Source organism: Neopsephotus bourkii, unplaced genomic scaffold, assembly GCF_033783945.1.
Source record: "Neopsephotus bourkii isolate Nb327-2 ecotype Australia unplaced genomic scaffold, CSIRO-AGI_Nbou_v1 NB_14, whole genome shotgun sequence".
Taxonomy (NCBI): Eukaryota; Metazoa; Chordata; class Aves; order Psittaciformes; family Psittacidae; genus Neopsephotus; species Neopsephotus bourkii.
Genome location: NW_026900531.1, coordinates 56,083 through 80,221, shown reverse-complemented (window position 1 = coordinate 80,221; position 24,139 = coordinate 56,083). Strand labels below are relative to the sequence as shown.

The following is a 24,139-nucleotide window of genomic DNA, read 5'->3' as shown; positions in this document are numbered from 1 at the left end:
GGCTCAGGGCCACAGGGCTCATGTCTAAGCCTATCAGATAGCCTACAGCCAGCATAAAAGGAAAACACTTTCATCCGGAAGTGTAATGCCTTTGATATGAAACTATACCTTGAAAACTAGATCTTCCAACTGTACTAATTTTTTCAGTTACTTTTAAAATACAAAGTATACATCAACTCTCAGCACAACTGCCTACACAATAAAAATAAGGATAATTGATATATAATACTTCCCTAACTTTTAAACTAATGCTGCCCTGTGAGGCAGAAGACCACCATCAGCATAACACACATGCAGAAAAATCCTTACAAAATATTTCAAGTGTTCAACTTACTAGGAATAGGTCTAAGGACATCAGGAATGAGTATCTCCACCAAAGCCTGGTACATGACATGGTCACAGTTACACATCCACTTCAGAATAGATTCATTCTTGCACAGAGTAATCAACTTTGTTTTTGGAAGTCGACTTTCTATTTCACTCAGATTGCTGGTGTGAAAAAAAATGTAGCAAACATACAAATGATAATGCATTCACAGCAGGTAAATACCTCCAATGTGTGTTAAAATGTACATTTTTAATTAAGATTCATGGATGTCTCAAAAACACTCAACAGAACTTCTTTACATCTTGTGTCATATGGAAATGGATTTAAAAAATGTCTCCACAGCTCTGCTATAGCTCAAAAATTATGAAAAGGTTATGAATGATCCTTTTTGTGTGGGGGGTTGAACGAGATGACCTCCAGAGGTCCCTTCCAACCCTGACAATTCTGTGATTCTGTGAAAAGACACTTTTACGGTAGTTGTCCCAAGGACATTAAAATATGGATGACACAATTGTTTCAATACTGCACTTTGGCATACACTCAGTCTATAAAAAAATGTCAGACAAATTTAATTTGAAAAATTATCATATGAAACAAATTATTACTTTGCAGGTAAAAGAAACTTTATTCTTTTTTGGCACTTATCATAAGAAGCAGTAAACAAAGAGAAATATTTACTGACCTTGTTTCAGTAATAGTGCCATCAGGTGGAGCAGAGGGAGAATAGCGCCAGAAAGTTTGCCACAATTTTTCTATTAGGCTGAACTGAAGATTCACAACCACATCCAGTATTGCCTGAGAAAATAAACCACAAATACAGATTATCTTCCACCAAGGTGGAACTCCACTTCCAGCTCCATCTAGACCTACAGGTTTTTTTCCTTCATCAAGTAGTGGAACAAAGGCAAACTCTACATTCCTCAAGTTATAAATAATGTCCACTTAAATATCTTTGATATCCATAAATTATCCAGCAGTATAAACTGGAGTGCACAGAGACTTAAGTAAGGTGAACTGCACATCCATGGAGGTCTGTAGAAATTAGCATGGATATGCAAACATATCAGAAGATTCACCAAAGAAAATATTTAATGCTACTGCAAATACAAACGAAACCTGACATTTCATTAATTTTCATAATTCAGCACAGATTTGAAAGCACCTTCAAAAATAAATCTAAAATAATGTTTTTATTATCAAATGTGGCTTTAACATCTCAATGTTTCCTTCAAATTGAAAAAAAAATAAATCACTGTTTTTCATATAAAATAAGAAATCATAACTTAACCTGATTTATATTGCTGTGCTAGTTTTGGCTGGAGTAGAGTTTATTTTCTTCACAGTAGCTGGTATGGGTTTATGTTCTAGATTTGTGCTGAAAACTGTTGATAAGACAGGGATGTTTTCATTACTGCTGAGCAGTGCTTACACAATCAAGGCCTTTTCTGTAGGACTGTTTGGCGCCCGGATTTGAAGCCAACTTGGGCTTGAAGGTTTTTGAGATAAAGACAGGTTTGACTGGAATTTGCTAGATTGAATTTATAGCTGTTACTGCTATTTAGCTATGAATTTGAAGGCTCCTGTGCTTGTTTCCTTTACTCTCTACTGCTCTTTAGTGGCTACCTTTTGCTTTTGGTGCTTGTCATACTGCTGATCATCTTACTCTGCTGTGCCTGGGAACACTTTGATAACAACAATGGTGATGTAACTGGGCTGGCAGATTGCCAGGGCATCGCTGCTGTTTCTGCACTGATGTATTGGACAGAATGGAAATCTAGTGCAAACTCGAGTCAAAATGTGGATGAGTCCACATGGGAACAGGGCACCTAAATCCTCTGTGGCTGTGAATCAATCCATACCAGCACAGGCACATCTCAAAGCATCTGTGGCTGCGGTTATATCTGTGCCACAGAACGTATACCTCTGAAAGGATTGTGACACAAGGATAAGACCACAGTGGAGAAGGTACATTTCAAAGCAACTGTGACTGTGGGTAAGTTTATGCCACAGCAGGTTGATGAGGGAAAGGCTATGGACATTGTCTACTTGGACGTAAGTAAAGCATTAAGTAGCTTAAGTAAAGCAGGTCCTCTCCAGAAGCTACCTGGAGAACTGGCTACCCTGGTTTTGAAGAAGGCTGAGGTTCTTAATGACTTCTTTGCCTCAGTCTTCACCGGCAAATGCTCTGACTGCACCACCCAAGTCTTGGAAGGCAGACGCAGGGACTGTGAGAATTAAGACCTTGGGCCCATTATAGGCCAGAATTTGGTTCGAGACCACATTAAGAACCTGAACATGCACAAGTCCATGGGACCTGAGGAAATCCATTCTCAGGTCCTAAAGGAACTGGCAAATGAAGTTGTTAAGCCACTGTCTACCATATTTGAAAAATCATCGCAGTCAGGTGAAGTTCCCGATTACTGGAAAAAGGGAAATATAACCCCCATTTTCAAGAAGGGGAAAATGGATGACCCGGGGAATTACAGACCAGTCAGTCTCACCTCCGTGCCTGGCAAAATCTTGGAGCAGATTCTCCTGGAAGGCATGCTAAGGCACATGAAAAACAACAAGATGCTTGGTAACAGCCAGCATAGCTTCACTAAGGGGAAATCCTGCCTGAGTAATTGGGTGGCCTTCTATGATGGAGGTACAGAACTGATGGACACGGGTAGAACAGCTGAGGTCATCTACCTGGACTTCTGCAAAGTGTTCAACACGTTCCATACGACACCCTTGTCTCTAAATTGGAGAAACATCAATTTGATAGGTGGGCCACTCAGTGGTCCAGAGGGACCTTGACACGCTCATAAGGTGGGCTAATGCCAACCTTATGAAGTTTAACCATGACAAGTGCAGGGTCCTACACCTGTGTCAGAGCAATCCCAGGCACAGCTACAGGCTGGACAGGGAAGAGATTCAGAGCAGCCCTGCGGAGAAGGACTTGGGGGTGCTGATCCATGAGAAAATGAGCATGAGCCAGCTTCAGTGTGCGCTTGCAGCCCAGAAAGCCAACCGTATCCTGGGCTGCATCAAAAGGAGCGTGACCAGCAGGTCAAAGGAGGTGATCCTGCTCCTCTACTCTGCTCTCACGAGACCTCACTTGGAGTATTGTGTGCAGTTCTGGTGTCCTCAACATAAAAAGGACATGGATCTGTTGGAACAAGTCCAGAGGAGGGCCACAAGGATGATCAGAGTGCTGGAGCACCTCCTGTATGAAGATAGGCTGAGAAAGTTGGGGCTGTTCAGCCTGGAGAAGAGAAGGCTGCGTGGAGACCTCATAGCAGCCTTCCAGTATCTGAAGGGGGCATACAGGGATGCTGGGGATGGACTCTTCATTAGGGACTGTAGTGGTAGGACAAGGGGTAATGGGTTAAAACTTCAACAGGGGAAGTTTAGACTGTATACAAGGAAGAAGTTCTTTACTGTAAGGGTGGTGAGGCACTGGAATGGGTTGCCCAAGGAAGCTGTGAACGCTCCACCTCTGGTGGTGCTCAAAGCCAGGTTGGACGAGGCCTTGGGTGACATGGTTTAGTGTGAGGTGTCCCCGCCCATGGCAGGGGGATTGGAACTAGATGATCTTAAGGTCCTTTCCAACCCTAACTATTCTATGATTGTACAGTTTGACACTGTCTCCCAAAGCACTCCCCTGAAGAAATTTGTTGTTCATGGCCTGAATAGGATTCGTCCCTGGGTTGGAAACTGGCTGGATGGCTGACCCGAAAGAGTGGTAGTAAATGGTATCACATCTAGCTGGTGACCAGTCACAACAGATGTCCTGCAGGGCTCAGTGTTAGGGCCAGTGTTGTTTAATATCTTCACTGATGACCTGGATGAGGGGGTCGAGTGTGGACAACACTGGGAGTGTTGATCTCCTGAGGTTATGAAGGCTCTGCAGAGGGATCCAAACAGGCTGGATCAATGGGCTGCGGCCAGTGGTATGAGGTTCAACAAGGCAAAGTGCTGGGTCCTGCACTTGGGCCACAACACCCCCATGCAATGCTCCAGGCTTGGGGAAGACTGGCTGGAAAGCTGCTTGGTGAAAAAGGACCTGGGTGTGCTGACTGACAGAGCTGAACATGAGCCAGCTTGTGCCCAGGCAGCCAAGAAGGCCAATGGCATCCTGGCCTGTATCAGCAATAGTGTGGCCAGCAGGGCCAGGGCAGTGGTCATCCCCCTGTACTTGGCACTGGGGAGGCTTCGCCTTGAATACTGTGTTCATTTCTGGGCCCCTCACTTTCAGAGAGACATTGAGGTGGTGAAGCAGGTTCAGAGAAGGGCAATGAAGCTGGTGAAGGGTCTGGAGAATATGCTTTATGAGGAACGGCTGAGGGAACTGGGGTTGTTTAGTCTGGAGAAGTGGAGGTTCAGGGGTGACCATATCCATGTCTACAACTATCTGAAAGGATGATGTAGAGATGAAGCAGCTGTCTCTTTTCCCTAGTAACCCGTGACAGGACAAGAGGTAACAGCCTCAAGCTGCACCAGGGGAAGCATGATGGAGCCCTGCTTTCCTGGGGACGGCTGAACACTTGCCTGCCCCTCTCATCTCGCTGGAGGCAGTGAATGAACTCCTTCTTCTGTTTTCCTTGTGTGTGTAGCTTTCACTCTACTTATTTAATGCCTTTATCTCAATACATGAGCTTTCATGCTTCCACCCTTCTGATTGTCTTCCCTAGCCCACTGGGGGGGAATTAGCAAGTGGCTGTGTGGGACTTAGTAGCTGGCTGGATTTAAACCACTGCAATTTCCTACCGACTAAACCAAAAATCTGTATGTATAATCTGAAGATTAGTTGCTTTAACACTCTGAAAACATACACATAACTAGATTTCATTGTCAGTGTCTATTATATAATACTTTTTCTCCCCTGTAAAGAAAAACGTCTTTACGAATGATAATAATGGGGGGGTGGGGGGTGGGGAGAGAAGTCTGAATACTACTAACATGGCTGTAATAATATATGGCATTACTGTCTTGTACTTCACTAGAAGAGACGAACTTTAAAAAAAATAATGATTTCCAGGAAATACCTCACAGTGCTCTCGATAAAGACTCTGCAGTGATTTGATGTCCTCAAAGGTAGTACCATCTGGGAGAGAAGATATTTCAATTTCTCCAAATTCTGGAAGTACTCGAGATGCATCTGTTTCCATGACAACATAATGAAAGAGGCTATTGTTAATAGTGCCAGTTACAGTATGATTAAGGAAAAAATTACGGATGATACAAAGAAATAATTTCCAGAAGGTCATAATTTTCTAAGAGAAAAGTTTTTCATACCTGTCATATATTAAAAGTTATAAATAATTTCAGCCACATTTCTTAATCAGAAAAAAATATAAGATTATACTTAAAGGCTTTAGAAAGATTTCATGTACATACCACACCTATAAAAAAGCTAACACACGTTTTCAGAATATTACAGGATGGAGGAAAATATCTATGTCAGTGTATGAAAGATTAATCCTTTAACAGTTTTTTCTTGTTCAGCTGAAGAGTTTCTATGTAGCCAGGTATGATGGGGCTTAGTAGACTCAATATACATTTTTATTTGAAATTTACTAGACTTTCGAGTAGAGCCAGAGTCACAAATTGTTTCCAAGAGACAAGCTGATAAGAGAAAAATGCTGGACTGAAAGATACCTGGAAAGGAAGATGCAAAACATTTTAATGCTAACCTTATGTTCTCAAAGATTTTAATAGTAACAAAGTAAGGGCAGAAGATCTGGCACTTGAAAACCCAACCAAATAATCCCACATCTTCTGCAGTAACACAACCAACCAGTCTTGCTACATAAACAAAGAATTTGTGTATTTTATTCCTTTTATAGTTATATGATGTGTAATAAATATTATATAAAGCTCACAACACAGAACATGCAATTTAACTGACTTTTTGAGCAGTTGTAAGAATTTTAAGTGGGTATGATAGCTTCAGAAGCAACTAATTTATGTGACTTCATATTCAAGTGATAATGAAGTTCATCTTACTTAATTATGCAGTATTATAAAACCTGCTTTCATACCTAAAAACTGTTGATGATGTTGACTTTGGGCAATTACAGTTTGTTCCACAGATGTGCCTGTCTGTTGACCACTTCCTGTGAAGCCATCTGCAACTCCATCCACTTTCTGCATAGGCTTATACCTATAAAAATATAGTGTACAGAATTATCCCTTCTGTCCACTTGTTCATAAATAAGATCATACGATATGTGTTTACTCTGATTTCCCCATTTCAAAATAAAATTTTGAGGAAAAGTAAAAACAGAATTAACACATTTTAATTTATTTTGTAAATAACAGAGTAATTACTAAGGGAAGCAAGACCATTAACAGTGCATTACAGAATACCTAAAGGTGATATTATAGCACCACTACCCATTTCCAATTTATTGCAGAATTTAGCATAGAATCATAGAATAATCAGGGTTGCAAAGGACCTTAAGATCATCAAGTTCCAACCCCCCTGCCATGGGCAGGGACACCTCGCCCTAAACCATATTACCCAAGGCCTCATTCAGCCTGGCCTTGAACACTGCCAGGGATGGAGCATTCACAACCTCCCTGGACAACCCATTCCAGTGCCTCACCACCCTAACAGGAAAGAACTTCCTCCTTATATCCAATCTAAACTTCCCCTGTTTAAGTTTTAACCCATTACTCCTTGTCCTACCACTACAGTCCCTAATGAAGAGTCCCTCCCCAGCACCCCTATATGCCCCCTTCAGATACTGGAAGGCTGCTATGAGGTCTCCACGCAGCCTTCTCTTCTCCAGGCTGAACAGCCCCAGCTTTCTCAGCCTATCTTCATACGGGAGGTGCTCCAGTCCCCTGATCATTCTCGTGGCCCTCCTCTGGACTTGTTCCAACAGATCCATGTCCTTTTTATGTTGAGGACAAGCAGCGTAAGACCAGCTAATTTACACTAAAAAGAAACAAATGCTTCCCTTTCCAAACAATTTGGCTTCCCAGTAATTATGTAATTCAAAAATAATAATATTTCATTGCCTTAAGAAAAAACAACATTACTGTCCGAGGATAGTAAAGGCTTTTCAAATCCAACAAACTTCTCTCATAAGCACAGAAGGTCTGAGAAAGCTACTTGGAAACTTAAACTCTTCAGTAGTCAGTTCTCAGAATCTTTTATAGAGGAGAAAAATCACAGAGATACAAACAGGAATGCTGATTTGGGTGGTCAAGTGTTGACTCAACGATCAGTCTTAACAGGCTGAAGATCATGCCTGTCACTTCCAACACAACTGAAAATTCACCCTGTCCCAGGTCTTGATGGTTACACCTTGGACACTTTGTAATTCTGGAAAATAACTGTAACCACTGGAAAAGAGAAGTAAGAAAAACACCAAAGCTAAGGTGTATTTTACCAATCCCTCAGATTGGAACTGTGCAGGCTGTAAAAACTCCATGTTAACTTCAGAAATGTGACAGGAAATGTCACTCTTTATGCATTACTTTGGGAACATTTAATTTTGTTTCCAGTAAATATAAACCACCACTGCCTCATGTAATTACTGAGATTTTACTTTAAAAAGAAGTTCCTCTGGAAAACATCCATTCTAGGCATTCCTGACATAAACGTATATAACAAAAGACAGACAGAAAACACACTCTTTACAGAAAGACTGGCCTGATTAACAAATAGTTTTGTAATTGCTGGAACTTCAGTGCTTTCAGAAACCAAGAAGACACCTATACCTATCCTATCTCTAGGACACTTGTAAAAAGTTTCACCTTCTGCAGTGGTCCAGTGCAAAAGCCTTTGATGCTGATGACAACAGTGAAACTTTCAGTAACTTTTCTAATAAAGAAAAAAAATTACTCTCTGGTGTCACTGAACTTTTCCGGATAAACTCATTATTACTTGATGAATGTATCTGCAATCCAGGCAGCTCATCTGAGAAAAATGTTTAACCTCCCTCTCATTATACATTACAACACCAGGCAGAAGATCAGCTTCTGGGAATATTTGTATATCTAAACCTATACTTTAATATAGTTTCAGTACTTTCTGCAAAATGTGTTATTTTACTGACCCTTCAGCTCCTGAAATATGGTTTTGAATACATCAGAATAACACGCCTCTAAGAGTTTTCCAGTTATGAAAAAAAAAAATTAATTAAAATATAAAAGCCAACTTAATCCTCTGGTGCTAAGAATCAGGATTATCCACCTAATTAATCCACTGTGCTTTATATAAAATATGGTGGGCAAAATTCTTAACTCTGGCACTGTAACAGGTAACTTCTCTTGAGATCTAACCAGTTCAACAGCACTAGGAAATCACGTATAAAATGAAACCAAAGAATGATTCTCCTGGAAGCCATGCTAAGGCACATGAAAAACAACAAGGTGATTGGTGACAGCCAGCATGGCTTCACCAAGGGGAAATCCTGCCTGACCAAATTGGTGGCCTTCTATGATGGGGCTACAGAACTGATGGACAGCAGTAAAGCAGTTGATGTCATCTACCTGGACTTGTGTAAAGAGTTCGACACTGTCACACACGACATTCCTGTCTCTAAATTGGAGAGACATCAGTTTGATGAATGGACCACTCAGAGGATAAAGAACTGGCTGGATGGCCACACACAAAGAGTTGTGGTCAATGGCTCAATGTCCGGCTGGAGACCAGTTACGAGTGGTGTCCCTCAGGGATCAGTGTTGGGACCGGTCTTAACATCTTCGTTGCTGACATGGACAGTGGGATTGAGTGCACCCTCAGCAAGTTTGCTGATGACACCAAGCTGTGTGGTTCGGTTGATACGCTGGAGGGAAGGAATGCCATCCAGAGGGACCTTGACACGCTTGTGAGGTGGGCTGATGCCAACCTTATGAAGTTTAACCATGACAAGTGCAAGGTGCTACACCTGTGTCAGAGCAATCCCAGACACAGCTACAGGTTGGACAGAGAAGAGATTCAGAGCAGACCTGCGGAGAAGGACTTGGGGGTGCTGGTCGATGAGAAAATGAACATGAGCCAGCTGCAGTGTGCGCTTGCAGCCCAGAAAGCCAACCGTATCCTGGGCTGCATCAAAAGGAGTGTGACCAGCAGGTCGAAGGAGGTGATCCTGACCCTCTACTCTGCTCTCATGAGACCTCACTTGGAGTATTGTGTACAGTTCTGGTGTCCTCAACATAAAAAGGACATGGATCTGCTGGAACAAGTCCAGAGGAGGGTCACAAGGATGATCAGGGGGCTGGAGCACCTCCCATATGAAGACTGGCTGAGAAAGTTGGGGCTGTTCAGCCTGGAGAAGAGAAGGCTGCGTGGAGACCTCATAGCAGCCTTCCAGTATCTGAAGGGGGCATACAGGGATGCTGGGGATGGACTCTTCATTAGGGACTGTAGTGGTAGGACAAGGGGTAATGGGTTAAAACTTAAACAGGGGAAGTTTAGATTGGATATAAGGAGGAAATTCTTTCCTGCTAGGGTGCTGAGGCACTGGAATAGGTTGTCCAGGGAGGTTGTGAATGCTTCATCCCTGGCAGTGTTCAAGGCCAGGTTGGACGAGGCCTTGGGTGATATGGTTTAGAGCGAGGTGTCCCTGCCCGTGGCAGGGGGGTTGGAACTTGATGATCGTAAGGTCCTTTTCAACCCTAACTATTCTTTGATTTTAATGAAAAAAAAAAGAAAAAAAGATCTTTTTCAGGAACTTTGTATTAAACATAAGGAGATGGTGGTTAACAACTTTAGATCTGCTGTCTTTTATATACAAGTAGAGCTTTGGCAGCTTAGACATCAAACAGTCCTCCAGAATTCTTAGTTAAACTTGAGCTATATTTGGTATACAAAGAAAATTGTTATAATTTCCTAACTGGTAAGAGTGACCAGATTTTTAATCTGTTTCTCTATTGTATTCACTACTAACCTATACCTTATTTAATCTTTCACCTTTTTATTTCAAATTACTAGGTGATAGGAGACTGGGAGAAGAAAATAAAATAAACTGACCTTCCATAAATATTACAGCTTCCTAAAGATACTTGACCCAGAAACGACACCATTTGAATATTATATAGGTTATCATAAACACAGTAAAAGATTGCAACGTCTTTTATTAACAACAGACTTTTTTCAATTTGTGCAAAGTTATAAAAATTAAAATAAAAATAAAAAACCCTAACACTAAACCACTGAATTAAGAACACGGAATCAGGAAATTCAGAAATGACACTGAATGATACACTGCTCTCACTTTGCAGTTAATTTAGAATACAACTTCATTGAGTTCCACAGTCTGTGATGTAACTTTAGTAACAGAAACTTTCTCACTGCACAACAGATTAGCCACTTCCTGATTAAAATTCATGTGCAGCAAACAGTCCATATTCCTGGACAAGTTAAAGCAGAAAGACAAAGTATAATAAATGCCTGCTTGGTTTGAAATGCATATATGAAGTTAGTAAGGCAAAGAAACAGGCTGAAAATTATCAAAACTATGAGAGGTCAAAACAAATTAACAAAGTCACAAAACAGTCAAAATCCAGACACTAGCTTTTTTAGTTATTTTTTTTCTTCAAATGTTGTTCTTTGCTTGTACTGCCGCCACACTGACACTATTTGGATTTTACTCTTAAGTCTTAGAATTAGTATTTTTCTGAAAAATCTGACTCATAAGAATAGAATCATAGAATAGTTAGGGTTGGAAAGGACCTTAAGATCACGTAGTTCCAACCCCCCTGCCATGGGCGGGGACACCTCACACTAAACCAATGACACCCAAGATTCGTCCAACCTGTCCTTGAACACCAGCAGAAGTGGCAACCCATTCCAGTGCCTCACCATCCTAACAGGAAAGAATTTCTTCCTTATAGCCAATCTAAACTTTCCCTGTTGAAGTTTGAACCTGTTACCCCTTGTCCTATCACTACAGTCCCTAATGAAGAGTCCATCCCCAGCATCCCTGTATGCCCCCTTCAGATACTGGAAGGCTGCTGTGAGATCTCCATATATTCTCTTGTTATCATTTTAGGATATTGCATCTTAAGAAATCTGTAGCCTGGTTTTAAAGATGCCAGCGTTTGTTGCTCTGCATCTTCAAAAAGAATACCATGATAAAAATGTGTAATTTCCATGTTGTCCATAAACATAAGCCCCCTTTAAAAAGTTCTATCAATACATGATGCTTCAGACTCAGTGTCTTGGTTTAAGGGTGAGGTTTGACTGAAGAGTATATCTCAGAAACAGATGAATATGGGAGAGAGAACAGTAGAAAAATACAGATTGTTTTCTACATAAAATAAGTACATAGGTTAAACAGCATCCACAGGAAGTAGTGGTTCATTATTTCTGGTTAGAGCAATAATATATGTTAGTTGAATGTTATAATGTACTGCAGATTAACAATAGTACATGCAGATTAACAATGGTACATACTAAAAAGAAAGAAAAAAAAAGAAAAGAATCTTAGCTGAATGTTTGTCCCCCATGAATGAAAGCAAAAAGGTATAATCATTACGTGCCAGAACTGGAAGATATATTTAACATTGGAGAGCTGGAGGTTTACTTGTGGAAGAAGAATTTAAAACATATTGTTACGAACTCTCTAAAGACAAGTGTATCTGTATCAATTTCCCTAGACTAAGCCATAAAGATAATTCAGCTTCTGAGCTAAAAGCTTCTACTCATGAAAAGCTAAATAAAAACAGGCTAAAAATGGAACTTGACTTTAGAAGTATATCTCTGATACATTTCCCTTAAATGGTCTGACAAGGAATGCTTATGGGAAAGAGGTTTCATAATAAGATTGTACTTTAAAGTGTCAAGAGTTTAGTGCCAGACTTAAAACTGCAAATACATTTGGCATAGCATCTGGGTTGGTTGTTACTTTATTTTTTCCTAACAATCTTTGTCTGACACCCATTCACTGTTAGTCTGCCCCATGTTTGACCCAGAACTGCTGGATAATAAAAGCATTTAAATATCCTGGGTTTTCCTGCCCTGGAAAAATCAGGATCAGGATAACAGAGGCAAGCCAGGCCTCCCCTTGCAAGTCTAAGCCTCACAGTAGGTCCAGCTGAAAGGCAGAGTGTTAGCTATTATCTTCCATCCAAGACAAGTCCTTAACTGTTAATTTCTTCAGTTCAAAGATGCTGTAGGTCTTTTAATTGTCACCAAACCACTCTCAGATGGAAGACAGGTCAGCATCTGTGCTAACTTCTTACTAATAAAAAAAAAAGAATACTCCCACAGCTCATGCTGACCACAGCCAAGACTAAGCAACTATCAGCAGTACCTTCCACCTGAAATTTATGCACGATAAATCTCAGACCCTTGAATTCAAGCCCCAAATAAACTCTGAATGTGAACAAAAAACCCACTTTGGGACATCCGAGTTGTGAAAATAGAAAAGGTGTGTGACCATCAAATTATGAAAAGGAATGAAAAAAAAATTTTTGTAGCACACATTCAAGTCCTTTTTGCCAAAAAAGATTAGAAGTGTTTATCCAATTAGATATATCTGATAGAGGTGGTAGAATTGGTATAACTATCTACAGTTATACCTATATATATATATATATATATATATATAGTTATACCAGTTGTATAATTGGTATAACTACCAATTCTACAAAGAAAGTATACAGACTGCAATTTGCAAGGTCAAAAACAGCATTAGAAATATTAATAAAGCTGAATAAAAGCAATGTCACTCTAATCATGCAAATTATATTTGGCTCTCTAGTTACCTCTTAATAAATCCTGCTAGAATTCTCCAATATACTAGGATAATTGATAAGAAATACATACAGACATATATAAAACATTGAAATTAGATACTAGGAATACTACAGTATTGGTATGATTGGTATGAATTGAGTTTGAATGAGAATGTGCTTGCCCATGTATGTCTATGCATGTGCAAAACATTGGTTAAAGGAAGGTATCCACTAACTGCTACACAATGCTGTACGTGTGATTTCATTCAAATATAATCAGGGAACATACTACATGAAGATAATGTTACGCAAATATCACCAAACACACCTAGGTAAGGAAAATAAGGGAACTATGTAAGACATATGCTGGTGCTAAAGAAAATAATAAAGCAAACAATAAAGAAAACTAGTATCCACTTCTAAGAATTCTAAAGAGAATTCTTTGAATTTAAAATAATTTTGTCACCATGAATGAAGAAGACAACAAAAGAGGTGATTATGATTACATAACTGCAGAAATTTCTCCAGAAACAAGTTCATAGAAAATATTGTAGTTAAGACCATTGTGGCATACATTTTGGTGCATACATGTAATTTTGAATATGAATGAATGAAATCTGTGAGTGAATGAGCGCAAGTTCGTAAAATAAGCTTGCTTGGATATTTTTAAAATATCACCTTTTCTTATCATATAATCCTGTGATGATTTTTGTAACAAGAATTTCCCATATGATCATAGTGGGACACATCTCATGTTTACACACAAGATAGTAAAGACCATATATTATGCCATGAATATGTAGTTAGTGCTGTAACTACTTCTGGAAGTGATAGTAAAATAATTTCAGATTAAAGTGGTATCTGAGTTTGAATTTAAAATCTAAGGTTGTGTTTTCCATGTGCCAGTAGTGTCCAAGGCCACAAATTATGACTAGTACACTAACTGGAACTTTTTCAGGGGGGTAAAAGCTCTAAAGATGTCTTGCCTGATACATGACTGCTCTACATATGAGTTTCGTAAATGACATATCTTAGATATTTCACTTTAGGGTAATATGGGAGGCCAGTGATACCAGCCAAATGAAAAGAAATTTCAAATAAATGCACTGATTTCCACTTCTTTCCTGAATTTTTCTGTTCAGGATAGTTTTTCATATGCATATTCATATACTCTTTCACCACAAGAATAGCTCTTCCGTGCCACTGCTTTTGAATACTTCTGAGCTTTCACAGTATCCTCAGGAACAACAGATGGTGAAGGAAAGTACTCAAAATCAACTCAGAGGAAAACCATTATGGTCACATTAATTGTTTGCAGGGAAAGGGGATAAACACCAAACTGAAATTAATAATAAGCTGTCTTATAAGCAGTTTATAAATAAAATTATATAGTAATGAAAACAAACAGCAAAAGTTGAAATTTAAACTGTCACTGCTTTTCTTCGTCTTTGAATTCAAGATAGTGGAGTCTGTTCACACATCTCATTTTATGATTATTATTATTATTCGCAAATATGACATTTTCTAGGTACACAATCTTGTTGCCTGATACATAACTTCAGTGACATCAGCTGGTTATCTATCTATCAAATTTCTATTTTTCACAGCAGAGAAGTTTAACAAAAGTTGCATTAGAATTTCAACTTTTCATGTGAGGAAAAGTAAGGCAGTATGAAATAGAAATATTAATAAGTACTCATGTCCATTTCACACTTTACCTCTGTTTCTGCTGCATCGGCTGTTGTCTCATAGCCATATATTGCATGTCCTCTTGTAGTCGATTAAGAGGAGAGTCTGGCTTGACGCGAATCCCATAATAATGATATTTGGAGTTCCCCCTTTATGAAAGAGCAAAAATTAAAAGAACAGCAACACTAGTTTTATGCATCTACATTACAATTAATTCATAATTCACACTAACTGGAAAACATTACCCACAAATCAGGCCTGACCCTCTTGTTATATCTGGTTTACATGGGTGTTTTACCACCTTTGGGAAATATATTCACTCTCTTAAACAAATATTTTCCTGCATCATAACTCGTAATCCACTTTAGTAAGAAAAATCCAATTTATAATTAATAAAATTTACATACAACTTACATACATAGTTATGAAGAAACACAATTCTTAGTAATTTCCAAACAAAAACTACATTTTATTTGTACTGATAAAAATCTGCACTGCATTTATCAAAATGTAAACACATAAACAGCCAAAACATATGTAGAAGTATAACATCTGGAAAAGCACAAAACTGTCTAACACTGTGACAGAACTAAGAGAAAACCAATGTAATATTTTATTTATTTTTTCAGTAGCAGACAGGTTTCTATACTCATAATTATGACTTGTTTTGTCTATTATTTTCATTACTTTTATTTAATTAACACAAACCTAGTTCCAAGTCTTCTGGTCCGTAATCCCATGAAGATTGATCGTATGAGTTTTCCAAAGGAGGCAGCATTTACTGGATCCAATTTGTGTTCCTGACAATGTCGTAAGTAATGGTTGTAAAGGGTACTTCGTGGAAGGCTCACTCCTTCTGCAGTTTCATAGTTGTCTAAAAGCCACTGAAGCTATATCACATACAAAACAGAGAAAAAAAACCCAAACATTCTTACTTTATTAAAAATATTTTAACCACACAACATTAACATATGAAAGTTCTGAAACCACTCGTCAGGTCTATTAAACAATTACTTCTTCCTTCAGAGGTTCCTTAAATGCTAATTCTACCATATTGCTTTAGGATTTTCAGAATTACCAGGAAACAGTAGAATTCATTGCATTCTAACCTCAGATAAGTGTCCACTTCTTAAATATTTTTGATTCAGTAACACACACCAATATTTGATAAAGGTATATATGCTTTGGAAATAAACTGTTGGTACCGTGAAGAAATACACTAATCATGTATGTAATTCACATAAATTGCAGAAAACAAACTCCTTGGACTAACAATAGTGACTTAATGTATTTATTAACCCAGAATATCATACTGTTTTTCTTTACCTGATGCTAAAAAACATTACAACACTTAATTGAATAGGATATTTTTTACTCTCAGATACATATAAAAGTTATTACATATAAGTGAAAGAGCAACCTAGATAACATTGAAAATAGCTGGTACATCTATAAAGCATTAGGGGTAAAACCCCTTTTACTTGTAGCCTGTTTGCCTTTGACTTCCAGAAGGAACAGAATTATACTCTTGGAAAAATATTAATCTTTCTATGTGATTGTGGTAGGCGTTTTTAGATACACACATGAAAAGTAGTGCACACTCATGTAACACCTCTAGTTGTCAGTAATTTACAAAAAGATAAAAAGGACAATTTAAAACTTCTAGATTTAACATTACAGGAGAATGTCAAAATAGATACAAAATGATACAGTTTGAGGATGCATTAAAATTCCATTGTTTTAGGGTTTTGATATGCTAACATTTTCCTTACATTCCTCCAGAACTTGCCATGCTTTCAGTTCCCTGTAATTGTACTTTAGATACAGCTTGAATGATTCACAAATCTAATTTTCTGTTTATTTTTTTTTCACTGTTTTCCTAAGTATTTACACCAAAATAATACAGTGTTATTATTCAAGCTTGCTAGCATCACAGATCTTAGCAAAACTTGGGATTTGATTATCCAGTGGAAATGCATACTAAGGATATTTTATCTCCAAGACTTGCTACAAACTTTTACTCTGATGAGCTAGATATTCATACATATTTGTAATAATTTTCTATTTAGTCCAAGAAAGCAGTAACTAGTATTACCAGGACACAAATTCTTAAGCGACAATATCAGTATGTTCTATGTATGTTCTTTGCAGAAATATTTTATTTTAGAGCAGTGCATAAATTCTGTTCTACCAATGTTTAGTGTAACTTACCGTGCAAAGAATATGAATATTTTAGTGTGCAATAGCCATGAAATGTTTCAGTCCTGATCTTTATCACAAAACTGTTTTGTACTGAAGTACAGATGGTAACAAATACATTGAATTCACAGAATTCATCAATAGAAATGCAAAAAAATTTTTTACAATTCACTCTAGAACATTCAAACACCATTTCCATATTTACTTTTCATTAAAAGTATGCCCATAACTTTTCCAAGTTTCTTAAAAGCAAGCTCTAGAAGAGGTATAAGTAAGATATAAATGCTTCCAAGACACAAAATTCTTAGCTCGGTTTGCAAGTAAGTTTACATTTTAAATATACAAAATTAAAAAGTACACCTAATCATCTTTATATGAGTTATCATATTATTTTTCAAGTCTCAGCATTCACAACTGCTTCCAAATTGAGCATCTGTCATTTTATAATAAAACTGAAGAAAAATAATAATCATAAACTTTAACTTTTACCTGAATGTATTAAACTTACTTCACTAATGACCTGCAGTAAGACTGTCTGGGCTCAGAAACAAAGGTAATTACATCTTTCAGCTATTTCATGTTATCTGTATTTAAAGGTTATTTATTACATCTATATTATATACATTTTAATAACATTTGTCATATATTAATAAATCTATAATTTAATCAGACCAGATACAAAATGTGAAGTATTACTGCCTTCCCTAAAGGGACAACTCTGCCAATCCTGAAACACTGACAAACAAAAAATTACTATTTTCCAATTAAGTTCTTTATGTAGCATTAAGGATATTTTCCTCCAAATGATTTGTAACCTATTATGAATCACTTTAAGTGTACTTCAATAATGATATGAATTTATAACATATCCTATTTCAACCATAACTTCCATTATTCAACACCAAAAAAATCACAAATGAAACAAACAAACGAACAAAAACCAAAAGTGCAATGTGGGAATTTTTGCCTCATTCTATATGGATGAAATGTAATTCTAAAACTGAGCTGTTCAGGTTTGAATCCTGGCTTTTTAATTCATAATGCTAACCATATTGTATGGGTAAGATGGGTAAAGGTATGAAATATTTACAGAGTCAGACCTGTTAAATTGACTGTGACTCCAATTAAGCAGCAGTGTTTATAAAATACTCAACTAGCAACTAATTAAGTCAATTTCATGCAAAAATAAATCAGGAAAGAAAAGAAAACAGAGAAGAAAGTATAAATTCCTTAAAATGAACACAGATGATTTAGGAAAAAAAAAAAAAAAAAATCCCAGACAACCTCACAGAGATTTCATAGGGGGGAAATCCCAATTCCAAAGCCGGTATTAAAAAAACAGAGATAAATAACAATTATCAGTGAAAATCTAATTAAACACACAAATTAAATTCTATTTTAAAGCCTATTAAACCAAATTATTGTTATAAATGCCTAACCAAACCTGTAGGAGAGTTTCAAGAGAAAAAAACTTTCTCCATACTACCCTTGAGTTAAAAACAGTAAGCATTGCGTTAAAAATAGGTAAAATATCCACTAAGTTTGATGTACATTGCTAACATCTTCCAAAATGACCAAGGCTAGGAAAGACTTACTGACACAAGAACACATACAGGTACTTCTGAGTTTTTTTTCCCCAGAGTCAAAGATACAAGACAATCAGAATAAATTTGAAAAAGACAGTCAAGAGAGAAATATCATGTAAAATTTCAGTTGAATGTGACTCTCATTATTAGAAACACATTGTGAGCAACGCATAGCACCAGGAATGAGTGGAACATAATTTACTGCACCACAGCAGCTTACCTTGTAATTCTTCTTGGTGTTATACCAAGATTCCGGACTTCATATAAGATAAACACAAACTTAACAACAGTTTACGTGTTTCAAGTCTTTACATAAATTTCTGACACTTTGCCAAAAAATGTTATGGACCTTTTAAAAATTACATTTAAAAAATAATTTTTAAATTACCTATTTTTATTTTCATAACAATTTTGATACCGTTTTCAGAACAAGCATTTTGTAAGAATCCAAGGTGGAATCTAAAAGACTTTCTGTGTAACATTTTGTATGACTTTCTGTAATTCAATTTTCCTTTTTAATTTTTGGCATTTATTCTAAAGAAAAAAAGGTAATTTCACTTAAAATTTCCAAAAAACAAAACTTTGACATAACTAGACCCATACAGAAAAAATCCAAACCCCAAACCTGTCAAAACACATATTTTTAATTTGATTTCTGAGGTACAGCCTCTATGACCACATTCTTACATTAAGACCACAAACCAAATTTAAATTTCTTCTGTAAAACTATAAAGGAATTCGAATGTATATAATTTGTAAACCTGAGAAGTAAATAAGAGGTAAGGTGAATACAAACTAATCAACGTGGCAAAATACAAAATATAAACCCACAAATAACTAACAGGAAAAAAAAAATTCAGGAAAGACTAGCAACTTTACAAATCAATTTTATTATTTATTTATTAAAAATTAATTTGGGGCCTTTTTCAGTGATTTTAAAGTTACATATAAGGGATTCATCACTGTATTACTGGAGATCATGTTTTTACCCAAATATATTTTGGTTTTGTATATTGAAAGTTCTTCACTGTAAGATTTGAGGAGTAAGAACAAAGCAAAAGGCAGCTGGATAATACATTTTTTCTGTACTTCAAATTAAGATAATGCTTTTGATTTTTTTCCAGTTCATCATAAAGAACTGTAGGACTCTTATGTAAGTCGTTTCATAATAAACTCTCTACTCAGAATAAACAAAGAAACACCTAAAAATAAAGATATTACTTAGGCATGCTGTCTGTTTCTTCTCTTCCTCTTCACATGCTCTAAAATTAATATAGGGTACAGAGTCTTTGATTTCTAGATAACTTTATTTAAAATGTCAAAAGCCATTATTTGAACTTTATTTTGACATTTACACAATAATCCGCAAAACAGTCAAATGTATTAACTTGTCTTAACATAGGTGTAGAGCATGGGAAACAGGTAACACTATGCAATATACCATAAAGACGTTTCATCTGACAAAATAAAGCCATGGGAGATGTAGTAGAAATTACAAGCAACTAAGATGAGAAGATTAAGAACAAAAAATAGTAATAAAATAAAACAAATATTTAGAGGCAGGCTAAGCATGCAGAACAAGCAAGAGAGAGTGTATGTGAAGAAGAGACAACTTACATGGCTGTTGAGAAGAGAGCTTCTGTGAGTGGACAGACCATCAGACTTTTGCAGTGTCTCAATCGCCATTTCAATCTGATAATAGATGTCATTAAAAAAAGGACTCAAGACGAGATAGTAAAAAAGCCTGATCAGAGAAGTTTTGACAGATTGCTTACAGATCAATAGAAATGCCTGCTTTATGCCTAGCCAGGGCATATGTTCTACCAAAAGGCTTCATTCCAGAGTCCCAGTAAACACAAACCTCCCCAATGAAGCTGGAAAGGCATTTTGCTTGCATATATACTGCAGGATCACAGCATCAAAGTCCATTTTACCTTTCAGCCTGCTCAGGAAATTAAAAGCGTAGATTTACTGGTGAGCTGTACTGAAACAAAACAACCCCAACGGAACAAAAATATCATTCATTAAATAATTAAAAAAAAATAAAAAATAAATCCCTAAACAGAATATTAAGAAAGACCTCCTTATGTTTTCCCTTCAACTATGTTAGGAGGAGACATCCACAGCTTGCAATAAGAATTGAATTAGAAACAAAACAGCTTTTTGGAATCAAGAGAATCAAATCCTAAATCCAATTAATTCAACAGTTTTTTCACCATTAACTTCACTGGGACAGGACATCACCCTTACTGCTGCCACACCCTCTGAACATCCCCAGCTGTCAAAGTAAATGGAAAGTCAGAAGCTACACAGACTGCAGGATCCAGCCTTTAGAAAAGCAGATTTGTTTAGATTTGCCTTTTAAAATGAAAAGTGAACACAGCACTACCAAAATACAAAGTAGTATTTCTTCAAATACAAATGTATGAATACTATAACATCCATTCCCATTCTTTTCTTTTTTAATATCAATGGATATTTTGATTAGTTTGATAATGACAGCATTAAAGAAAAAAAAAAGTTAGAACCTAAGCATAATTTAACTGGGCAGCTAGAAGAGCAAAAACAACAATGAAAATGACAGAGACAACAGGATGTGCAGTAAAAAAAAGGCATGCAATTAATTAGCTACATTAAATGGCCAAAATGAAAGCAATGGAAACCACCACTTACACTTTCAAAACCACTTATCAGTCTCTGTGTAGACCTTTCTTTAATAAGCCCTTCCTATCTTACTTCAAATATCACACCGCAATATTAGTGTCACAATTTATCAACATTGGCTGAATTTACTCTCTGTATAGCAGAAACTGAAAAACACTACAGCTGATATTTGAACTTACTGCACATAGCTTCTGTCTTTTTTACAGGGCAACTGACAAACATTTTATTGCAATAACTGTGAGGAATCACTTATTTTTTCTCTCTTACAGCTGTTCATTATTAGCTAAAGAAGCCTGTTTTTTTAAAAAGTACATTATTAAAAAAATAACATGTAAAAAGTAAGAAAAGATACTCCTACATGGTTATAATGATTTGGTTTTCTTCTTAATATTCTGATTTTGTCTTGTTTTTGTGGAAAATACTACGAGATCAAAGTAGTCAATCACACAAGAAAGATCAAATTTTCAGAACATGCCGCATGTTAAAAACTACACACCTTAAAATTTGTAAGGTCAACTTACAACCACAGCCATAGAATTTCCCTTCCTAACATAATGGTAGGATCAAACAACAAATACTGTACACACATTTAAATCTGAATTCTGAATCTTGGATTACTTGTTCCACAACGCTTAAGTCCACTGCAGTACTACAGCACTGAAATTACACCTCCTACTGCACATTTCCACTACTGCACTACTCTCATTTTGTTGTTGCAACTTGTGGCCTTGATTGTTCAGAGAATCAAACTGTTAAAAAGTAGCAGTAATTGCTCTTAAAAAGAAAAGTGGCATTACAGATGACACTCATTTCTTGCTGCCATATTGATTCAATGCGTTTTGGTGCTATACAGTGAGAATAAAAATACAGAAACTTTCTTTTTCTGCCATCCAAGGAATTTTTGTTGTTGGGGTTTCTTTTAGATTTCACTAGTATGACCACCGAACACAGCAAATCTGTATTCACTTTTACAGCATAACATAAGCCAAGCAGTGTTAGTCATCACTAAAACATGTTAATTACTTCATCAAGCTCAAAAAAGTATGTGATCTATATTTAAAAGGAGTCTTCACTGTCCTCTGCTACGGCAAGCTTCAGGAGAAATTGTTCTTACTACTTATTATTTTGTTGTTTTTAATCTAAATTTTGATTAAATTAACTTTCTGCTTTATTTGACAGATACTATCTCTAATGACAGAAACCTTCCTATGTAGGCTATATAATCACTTTTAACTATTTCTGAGCAGAAAGCATAATTTGATTTGAGGACAGACTTTCTTGGGACTTAATTATTATCTTACCCTTTCTGAAAATTTCTGGCTACTGCTTGTTTTCCTCTATCTTCAGGGATCAGTTCTAGGGTCAGTTCTATTTAATCGATGATCTGGATGCAGGATTTGAATGCATCATAAGTAAGTTTGCTGATGATACTGAACTGGGAGGTGCTGTTGACTCTTGAGGGACAGGAGGCCTTGCAGGGGGATCTGGATAGACTGGATCATTGGACAATCATCCGTGCCATCAAATTTAACAAGAATAAATGCCAGATTTTGCAGACGGGACAGAGAAATGCCATTTCTCTGTCGCAAATCTAAACTGGGAGAGGAGTTGCTGAAGAGGAGCCCTGCAGTGAGGGATCTGAGGGCAGTGATCAACAGCAGGATCTACACAAGTCACCGAAGTGTCCAGGCAGCCAAGAGGACAAACTGCATCAAACACAGCATGGCCAGCTGGTCAGCAGAGGTGACCAGCTCTGTTTTCAGCCTTTAGTGCAGCCTCATCTGGAATACTTTGTGCAGTTCTGGGTCCCACAATTTAAGACAGATGTGAAGGTCCTTGAATGTGTCCAGGGGAGGGCAACAAAGCTGGTGAAAGAGTTGCAAGGCATGTCCTGGAAGGAATGGCTAAGGACGCTGGGCTTTTCCACTTCAGAGAAAAGGAGGATGAGGGGCAACCTCATTGCTCCCTACATCTGCTTGAGAAGGAGAAGTGGAAAGGGAGGTACTCAGCTCTTCTCCAGGTATCCAGTGACATGATGCATGGGAATGGTTCAAAGCTGCACCTGGGGGTTTAGAGCGGGCATTAGGTAGCATTTCTTTACTGAGAGGGTAGTCAAACTTTGGAACAGGCTTACCAGAGAGGCAGTCGGTGCCACAAGTCTGTCAGCATTAAAGAGCATTTGGACAACGCCCTTAACAACATGCTTTAACTTTTGGTCAGCACTGAGGTGGTCAGGCAGCTGCACTAGATGATTGTTCTAGGTCCCTTCCAGCTGAAGACTGGTTATGCAGTGGGTTTTATTATGATATTTTGTAGATAGAATATGAGAGTCATTTTAACACTTAAAATTATATTCTGCATAAATACAAAAGGTAGACTGACGTCCTTGCATTTTTAGCAACAGGCAGTGAGAGATTCCAGGCACAACTAACTACCTGTACATCTGAAATGCTAAATGGCACCAAGAATTACACATTCATTTATTTGAATATGCAACTATTCTTCTCTTAACAAGACTGAAAACTAATAAAATGTTCTGACTGATAAGTGAAATGTGCACCCCCACTGCAACTCCAACTAAACCATGATAAATGTTACACTATTGGTAGGAAAAATGTTTGTATGGCAAAATAAAAATTATAAAATTAGAGCATAATAGCTATGAAAACTATGATTGCAGACTTCTCTTTCAATTAATTTGCCAACTGAAATACTGCCTTATACTCTGACACAGTCGTTAATAACTAAGGGTACTTCTGGGGTTAAAAAATTCAACAGACTGATCCCAGTTTATGCACCTGAAATCCTACAGTGTTCAGTCTTTAAGTGATCGACTGATTGGGAAATTATTGACTTTTCCTAGTTTATATCTTAATATTCATTAACATGTTACTAGATAAAGAAATTATGCATAATACTGTCTGATGTGTATAGCTAGACATAGCAAATACCTATCCCGAAAACATGCTGGAAAAAGACCTGCCTTCCTTTT

The 24,139-nt window shown here is 37.2% G+C and overlaps 1 protein-coding gene across 2 annotated transcripts in view; it reads right to left on the bottom strand.

The window, feature by feature from the left end:
* The window catches only part of RFX3 (regulatory factor X3), a 67,749-nt gene that overhangs the window by 14,966 nt on the left and 28,644 nt on the right, over positions 1–24,139 (bottom strand). The window contains exons 4-10 of one of the 2 annotated variants that reach the window (XM_061371488.1): positions 20,101–20,175; positions 15,407–15,588; positions 14,728–14,847; positions 6,355–6,476; positions 5,359–5,471; positions 1,011–1,123; positions 335–489 (exon numbers count right to left, since the gene is read on the bottom strand). In XM_061371488.1, coding sequence (XP_061227472.1) covers positions 335–489; positions 1,011–1,123; positions 5,359–5,471; positions 6,355–6,476; positions 14,728–14,847; positions 15,407–15,588; positions 20,101–20,175 — 880 coding nt within the window. The remainder of the gene's footprint in view (positions 1–334; positions 490–1,010; positions 1,124–5,358; positions 5,472–6,354; positions 6,477–14,727; positions 14,848–15,406; positions 15,589–20,100; positions 20,176–24,139) is intronic. The other variant, XM_061371568.1, reaches the window with a different exon arrangement.